This window comes from Poromitra crassiceps (assembly GCF_964638095.1).
Source record: "Poromitra crassiceps genome assembly, chromosome: 13".
Classification (NCBI taxonomy): Eukaryota; Metazoa; Chordata; class Actinopteri; order Beryciformes; family Melamphaidae; genus Poromitra; species Poromitra crassiceps.
Window position 1 is genome coordinate 18,599,367 of NC_139644.1, and position 9,346 is coordinate 18,608,712.

At 43.9% G+C, this 9,346-nt stretch overlaps 1 protein-coding gene across 1 annotated transcript; it reads left to right on the forward strand.

The window, feature by feature from the left end:
• Positions 1–292: 292 nt before the first annotated feature.
• Positions 293–4,374, forward strand: vac14 (vac14 homolog). The gene has a single exon (XM_083649819.1). The coding sequence runs from the start codon at positions 389–391 to the stop codon at positions 2,765–2,767; it is 2,379 nt and encodes a 792-aa protein (XP_083505945.1). The 5' UTR covers positions 293–388; the 3' UTR covers positions 2,768–4,374.
• Positions 4,375–9,346: the final 4,972 nt, after the last annotated feature.

Here is a 9,346-nt window from a genome sequence, read left to right on the forward strand (position 1 = left end):
ACCGTAACCCTTTAACCTGCTTTAACCCAAACCCTAACCAATGGTCACTCCCAATGCCTAAATCTAACCAGTCAGCACTCCTCGTGCCTAAACCCAAACCAATCAGAGCCAGAGTATGGCGGGTCATCCCGGACCTATCCTAGGAAAAAATAAATTTGCATTTTTCTTCGAGCAGAGGGGGGACCCAAATAAATGTAACACAATCGTGACGTATCTTCCGTGGACGTAACCGGTCAGCTGCGTTGTATTATAAAAAAAAAGGGCATTTCTGCTTTCGCTCATGAAGCCGAGATCTTCTCCTAAATAAACGGTAAATGTTGCAGCGTCTTCTCCGCCATATCGACGTAGATTACAATAGACGGACTCCGGTTCGCCCACAACACGGAATATGAACACGGAGAAGGACTTCTCGCCTTTGACGCCCAACATCGTCAGGGCGCTGAATGATAAACTGTACGAGAAGAGGAAAGTCGCTGCCCTAGAAATTGAGAAACTGGTGCGGGAGTTTGTGGCCCAGAACAACTCCACTCAGATTAGGCATGTGATCCAGATCCTGGCTTCGGAGTTCGCGCTGTCGCAGCACCCCCACAGCCGCAAAGGGGGTCTCATCGGACTGGCAGCTTGCTCTATTGCCCTCGGTAAGGACTCGGGTCTGTATCTGAAGGAGCTGATCGAGCCTGTGCTCACGTGTTTCAATGACTCTGACAGCAGGCTGCGCTACTACGCCTGCGAGGCCCTGTACAACATAGTCAAGGTGGCTCGGGGAGCTGTGCTGCCCCACTTCAACCTGCTCTTTGATGGTCTCAGCAAGCTGGCGGCAGATCCGGACCCCAATGTGAAAAGCGGATCCGAGCTCCTGGACCGGCTGCTGAAGGATATAGTGACTGAGAGTAACAAGTTTGACCTGGTGGCGTTTGTCCCCCTGCTGAGAGAGAGAATCTACTCCAACAATCAGTATGCTCGACAGTTCATCATTTCCTGGATCCTGGTTCTGGAGTCGGTTCCAGACATCAATCTGCTCGACTACCTCCCCGAGATCCTGGACGGACTCTTCCAGATCCTGGGAGACAACAGCAAAGAGATCCGCAGGACATGCGAGGTGGTCCTGGGGGAGTTCCTGAAGGAGATCAAGAAGACGCCCTCCAGCGTGAAGTTTGCCGAGATGGCCAACGTCCTGGTCATCCACTGCCAGGTCGCAGATGAGACCAAGCTCACAAATGACCTGATCCAGCTGACCGCCATGACCTGGATGAGAGAGTTTATCCAGCTGGCAGGCAGGGTGGTGCTGCCCTACTCCTCTGGCATCCTCACCGCAGTGCTGCCTTGCCTCTCCTACGATGACCGGAAGAAGATCACCAAAGAAGCAGCCAGTGCCTGTAACCACAGTCTGATGAAGCTGGTTACCCCCGAGGACGATGAGGTGGAGGAGGAGGAGGAGAAAGGAGGCGGCACAGGGTCACCGTCCAGGAAAGACAGCCTGCCCAAGACGGAGGTGGACAGCAACGACATGCTGAACGCATCACAAGAATCTGTTGGTTTCAGCAATATCAGCTTCTTTACCCCAGCGACTGCTGACAGGCCCCAGGTAACTCTGGACCTGGATGGCATTGTTCAGGTGCTGGACCGCCACCTCCACGACTCCTCCACTGGCATGATGACCCGCATCGCTGTGCTCAAATGGCTCTACCACCTCTACATCAAGACGCCACGCAAGATGTTCCGTCACACCGATAGCCTGTTTCCCATGCTGCTGAAGACGCTGTCCGATGAGTCTGACGAGGTCATACTGAAAGATCTGGAAGTGCTGGCTGAGATTGCGTCGTCCCCTGCTGGCCAAACAGACCTCGCAGGCTCCTGCGACAACACCGACAACAAGCTGGTGCTCAAGGTCCCGGAGGGGACCAAGCCGGCTCAGCAGCCCAGCAGCGCGGGCTCCAAGGCGGCGGAGTCGTCTCCCTCCACTCCCAGCATGAACTCCTACTTCTACAAGTTCATGATCAACCTGCTGAAGCGCTTCAGTCTGGAGAGGAAGCTTCTGGAGAATAGAGGGGCGTTCATCATCCGGCAGCTGTGTCTGCTGCTTCATGCGGAGAACATCTTCCACTCCATGGCTGACATCTTGCTGAAGGAGGAGGACCTGAAGTTTGCCTCCACCATGGTCCAGACGCTCAACACCATCCTGCTCACCTCTGCCGAGCTCTTTCAGCTGCGCAACCAGCTGAAAGACCTGCACACACAGGAGAGCTGCACGTTGTTTTGCTGCCTGTATCGTTCCTGGTGCCACAACCCAGTGGCCACCGTGTCGCTCTGTTTCCTCACCCAGAACTACAGACACGCCTACGAGCTCATCCAGAAGTTTGGAGATCTGGAGGTGACTGTGGACTTCCTGATGGAGGTAGACAAGCTGGTGCAGCTCATAGAGAGCCCCATCTTCACCTACCTGCGACTGCAGCTCCTGGACGTGGAGAACAACCCCTACCTGATCAAGGCACTGTACGGCTTGCTGATGCTGCTGCCACAGAGCCAGGCCTTCCAGCTCCTCTCCCACCGCCTGCGCTGCGTCCCCAACCCAGAGCTCATGAGGACTGTGGACGAATCCAAGTACATGGAGTCTAAACAGCAGACCGCCTCCAGACGTGCCTCAAACGCCCAAATGGACTACAGTGAACTGCTCCAGCACTTCGACCGTGTCCAGAGCAAGCACCTGGAAGTCCGACACCAGCGGGCCGGACGCGCCACTGACCACCCAGACAGGAAGCTGATGTGATGCCATAGTGACCTCTTGACCCTTGGGGAAAGGGGGATGAGCATGAAAGATGGAAGGTTAATGATGATAAATGATATACTATAGACATAGAGTATATACATATACATAGAGTACTGTGCACAAGTCTTATACACCTGAAAGAAAAAAAGTAAAGAGAAGATGCTTTAGAAAATATTTTGTTTCTAAATATCAAAACATTTATTATAAAGAGCAGTCTACTGACACTAATGCAGAAAAAAATAATAAACATCTAAGACACAATTTATATAAAAACTCTTGGGTGCCTAAAATACCTTTGCACAGTACTGTATATACAGTGTATGCAGAAGAAATAAATTGTGAGAAAGGTTTTAGTAGAGGAAAAGATTTTCAAGATGCTATTGAAGCCAAAAAGTATTAAATTAGTATGTTCTCACTGGAAGAAGAGAAGCACTGGTTATAGTGAAAAAAACAAGTGATATCTTTTGTGAATTTACTGACTGATATTAAGGAGTGTTATCATGTGATGGAAATATACAAATAATACTTTGAAAGGAACTGTAAAACGTACTTTAATACACCGTAGACTATTACAGACAAATGAGGATACACATAAAAGTTTATACATTATTGATGGTGGTGGTGATGACAATATGTATTGCCACAGCCTAAATTTCCATAGAGTGGCAAAGTGACCTTCTACTTCCTGCTTCAGCACTGTACCAGAGATTTTCTTCCGCCATTTATTTTCCCATACACATTTCATAAAATGTTTATAAAAAATAGTTTTACTTCGTCAAGCCAAACAGTTCAGCTATATTTAGAATCGGGAGAGACCATAGAACATTTCACTCGGACCAAAACTTAAAAAAAACTACATTAGGAAAAAAAATATGTTCTTTAAATTCGCACTTCTTTTAAGTTTTGGTCCGAGTGAAATGTTATGTGGTCTCTCCTGTTTCTAAATATATCTGAACCGTTTGGTTTGAACAAGTAAAACTATTTGTATACGCATTTTACTAAATGTCTATGGGAAAATAAATGGCGGATGAAAATCTCTGGTACAGTGCTGAAGCAGGAAGTAGGCAGTCACTTTGCCTCTCTATTATGGCCGGTCACTACCTTAGATGTTTTTCACTAAATTAAATCTTCACACCGCTTCAAGTCAAACAAGTCTGTCACTGTTGCCATTTAATTTCCATGTGAAGTATTTTGTAACGGTGTACTTGATAAGAAGAGCATTTACATTGAGTTGTCTTAATCTGGTTTCAGCTACAAAAGAAATATGTCACATGTGGAGTATTTAAGTAGCTTAAGTGATATTGTAAACTCTGGAAGGCATACTGTAGATGGCCGAACTCTTGGCATACATTTCTGGGTATATTCTGGATTGTTACACCTACTGTATTCTGGGTTGTTACACCTCTTCTCATTCTTCTTTGCTGTTTTTATTTAAAGCCTTGTTGGTCAGAAACTCCACCTCATCCACCTCCAGCTTGTGATTACATTTCTTATTTCTTAGGTAATTTCTCAACTAATATATATGTATTCCCCTCTTTCTTCTTTATGTTTGTCTTGCATTTTGAAGACTAGCACTTTTGTCATTCCTGTGTAAAAAAATCAATAAAGTGGACCATGTGATTAAGCCTATTGTTCCAGTGTTCATAATATGATATATTATAACTATATATTATATAACGATATATTATGTGCTCATAGAAATGTTGGAGAAGAGTGCGGGGGGAGCAACCAATGGCAAGTGTTTCCCTGTCACATGATGTTATACACTACATCGCCTACAGCCTTTTAAAATCATCTAGTCAAGGTTTTACTCTTGACTAATCTCTCAGATTAGGCTAATTATACACTGAGCTCCAAATTACATTGTGTTAATGCACTCTTTGTCATATTATATATATATAATATATATATATATATACTACTTTCTATTTCTACTTTGGCTTTACATTTATACAATGACCATGAGGTTGAAGTACAGACAGTTCACCTCACTGAATGAACAGTAGCATAGCATTGTCTACAGTGCTGGTAAAGGTTTATCAAGAATATGACATATTTTTACTGAATAGAAAAAATATAGATATATGTATGTATATATATATATATATATATATATACAGGTCATTTACAATAGTAAAAGTGTTTAAGCAGTGTTTATTTTGTATTTAAGGTATTATACTACTGTAGGGAACTGAATTTTAACTCGATCTTCAACATATGAATAATTTTATAATATTACAAGTCGCAATGAATTGTAATATTATTGTAGCTCAACCAAATACTCATTCTTTTTCCACCATACTCCACTGAAGAGAAGCTATGGATTTCTGAGCATTTCTGTGCCCTCACCATTTTCTTTTATTATTGCATCCTTTGAACTTAAAAGCTGTGCCAGTGTGCTTTCATGTGCAGGTTGATTTAAGATGCCACCAGAGGAGCTGGGCTGAGTTATGCCTTACAGACCCCCTGACCCCATTGCATGACTATAAGTAGTTGAACACCCATGATACTGAACATAGTGTACACACATAGGGAACATGCTGCCTGGCAGAGAACCTCCAGTCTTGCATTAGCTTTCACAGATGGAGGCCGATGTGGAGGACGGCTCATCATGTAAGGGTGTGGACGAGTCCTCCTGTGCGGTGTGTGGGGAGATCTTCCTGGCTCCAGTGGTGCTCAGCTGCATCTGCTGTGGATGCAGCTTCTGCAGCCACAGGCCTGAGGGCGTCTGGGTACAGCATTGCAGGAAAGAGTGTCCTCTCTGCTTCAAAGCGAACCATGGACTTCCACAGAGAACATGTGAAGACCACGGAGAGAAACTGTCTCTGCTCTGCGTGGTGGATTTGGAGCCCGTGTGCTCTCTGTGCCGCAAGTCAGGCCTGCATAAGAATCACAGAGTGTATCGGATAAGAGAAGCCTTTGGAGATTATAAGGTAAGCTTTATATTGTGGGGAATAAAGTTTGGGAATTACACATAAAGTATGGAATATTGCTCTATCCAGATACAGATGAGGGACATTTTATGTTGTAAAGATATTCTGCTGAGATCTTTCACAGAGACTCCCTGCTCTCCCTCAACGGCTCCTTAGGCAGTGTTTCCCAAACGTTTGGCTCGTGACCCCACTTTGACGTCACACAACTCTACTGACCCCGGGCATTCAAAACACACACAATCTTTTGCCTGGTCACGTGTGATCATGTGAATCAAGATATGCCAAGCTACAACACTAACGGTATCCTGCACTTTATATGAACTTGATTTTTACGAGGGGAAGTAATGTAGAATGTGTTTAGTTGTTTTAAATTGTGTAAATACTGTTAAAACCATCTTGTCAAATTGAAATGGCTGTCAATAGTCTGATTCAACTAGGTCAAATAGAACAACTATAAAATAAACAGAAATAAGTTCAAACTAAATCATGGAAAATGATTAGCCTATTACTGTATGTAGTATGGTATATCATATAAATAAAACAATGTCAGATATTTAAATGTTTAAGTTATACAGAAACCAAGAAACATGCAATCAAAAGGTTGTTTATGTCTGCCCAGAGACTGCATGAGCAACTAAAAATGATGACAGCATAAGTGTGTGTGTGTGTGTGTGTGTGTGCGTGTGCGTGTGCGTGTGCGTGTGCGTGTGTGTCCATGAGGGGCTTGACTCGTCAAACTCGTCTAGCCGGCTGTTGCTATCAGTAGCCCTGAACTGGTGCCAACAATGGCATGGACACAAGGCTAGCACTTATTTGGTCAGGAGTGCTCAATGTGGAGAGGAGGTGTGGTAGAAGACAAACTGATGCAAAGACACACATATAACTCTAAATTACATTGATTGTAGTCATGGCCAAAATTCTGTTATTGGACTCACCTATCATCTCAGTGAAACAGACACAATCAACTGGCTCTGTAGCTGATGGACATTATTTGATTTAGTATATTATCTTGACATACAGTTATCCCTTATAATGATAATTCAAATCATTTGAGGAGGAAGGTAGAAATGCATTTGGATGTATCAACTTTGAATTGCAGCATTATTGAATTGATCATCTATTGGGAAAAAGCTCTGACCAGATCACTGAATGTGTAACCACAGACAAGCCTCCTCCAGATACACGTTAGCTCTCAGAGAGAATAATGGACATTTTCATATACTATCTACTCCTGAAGTTCACAGACGATACAACAGTCATTGGTCTCGTCCAAGATGGTGACAAGACTGCTTACAGACGGGAAGTTGGACAGCTGGTCCGATGTTGTGGCCACAACAACTTGGAGCGTAACACATTCATAACAGTGGAGATGATGGTGGCCTTCATGAGGAGCTCAGCCACCATTGCCCCCTCTTCCAATACTGGACAAAACAATGATGGGGACCAGTAACCAGGACCCGAAAATGGGCAGCCAACATGAACTCCATTGTATTTAAATGAAAACAAACAAACAAACAAAAGCCCAACAGGGGATGCACTTCACCAGTCATAGGATGGATCATAGAAGCTGACCTGCCCACCGTACAGGGAAGATTAATGCCGACCCCTCGCACCCTGGATACCACATTATTCAAACTCCTCCCCTCTGGCAGGCGCCTTAGGTCATTGAAGGCCAAAACAACTAGACACCTTAACAGTTTCTTTCCACATGTCATCACATGAAGTCATGAACAAATCAATTGGACACTTGCATAGCTGTATATTTGTTTATAACTGTAAATAATACCTATTTTCCACCACTGCAAAGATTTGCACTCTTTCCACTCAGCATCCTGCACTGATTGCTGTTGTATTATGCATAAAATATGAATGTATGTTGCCTATGTACTGTATGTCCTACAATGATGCCATGGAAGTTTATATATGTGGGGTAGGTTTGAGTGTTATGTACAGTACGGGATTTTTTTTTTTTTTTTACCAAAGTCAAATCCCTGAAGGATATAGTGACTGAGAGTAACAAGTTTGACCTGGTGGCATTTGTCCCCCTGCTGAGAGAGAGAATTTACTCAGTATGCTCGACAGTTCATAATTTCCTGGATCCTGGTTCTGGAGTCGGGTCCAGACATCAATCTGCTCGACTACCTCCCCGAGATCCTGGACGGACTCTTCCAGATCCTGGGAGACAACAGCAAAGAGATCCGCAGGACATGCGAGGTGGTGCTGGGGGAGTTCCTGAAGGAGATCAAGAAGACACCCTCCAGCGTGAAGTTTGCCAAAATGGCCAACATCCTGGTCATCCACTGCCAGGTCGAAGATGAGACCAAGCTCACCAATGATCCAGCTGACCACCATGACCTGGATGAGAGAGTTTATCCAGCTGGCAGGCAGGGTGGTGCTGCCCTACTCCTCTGGCATCTGGCATAATATATTTCTACTTTGGCTTTACATTTATACAATGACCATGAGGTTGAAGTACACAGTTCACCTCACTGAATGAACAGTAGCATAGCATTGTCTACAGTGCTGGTAAAGGTTTGTTATCAAGAATATGACGTCTTTTTAATGAATAGAAAAAAAGATATATGTATAATTAATAATGAAGAAAATACCCATAAATGAAAAGTAATCTCTTCATCATTTGAAATCCAGAGAGATAAGGGTGCCAAAATGTCAAATACTTTTTCAACTCACTGAGTTTGAGACATTTTAGGGATTGTACCAAATGCCATTTACAATAGTAAAAGTGTATAAAACAGTGTTTATTTTGTATTTAAGGTATTATACTACCGTAGGAAACTGATTTTTTTTTAAACTCGATCTTCAACATATGAATAATTTGATCATATTAAAAGTCTCAATGAATTGCAAAATATTATTGTAGCTTAACCAAATACTCATTAATTTTCCACCATACTCCACTGAAGAGAAGCTATGGCTTTCTGAACATTTCTGTGCCCTCACCATTTTTTTTAATTATTGCATACTTTGAACTTAAAAGCTGTGTCAGTGTTCTTTTATGTGCACATTGATTTATGATGCAACCAGAGGAGCTGGGCTGAGTTATGCCTTACAGACCCCCTGACCCCATTGCATGACTATAAGTAGTTGAACACCCATGATACTGGACATAGTGTACACACATAGGGAACATGCTGCCTGGCAGAGAACCTCCAGTCTTGCATTAGCTTTCAAAGATGGAGGCCGATGTGGAGGACGGCTCATGTAAGGGTGTGGACGAGTCCTCCTGTGCGGTGTGTGGGGAGATCTTCCTGGCTCCAGTGGTGCTCAGCTGCATCTGCTGTGGATGCAGCTTCTGCAGCTCCTGTTTAGAGGCCTTCTGGGTACAGCATGGCAGGAAAGAGTGTCCTCTCTGCTTCAAAGAGAACCATGGACTTCCACAGAGAACATGTGAAGACCATGGAGAGAAACTGTCTCTGTTCTGCGTGGTGGATTTGGAGCCCGTGTGCTCTCTGTGCCGCAAGTCAGGCCTGCATAAGAATCACAGAGTGTATCGGATAAGAGAGGCCTTTGGAGATTGTAAGGTAAGATTTATATTGTGGGGAATAAAGTTTGGGAATTACACATAAAGTATGGAATATTGCTCTATCCAGATACAGATGAGGGACATTTTATGTTGTAAAGATAT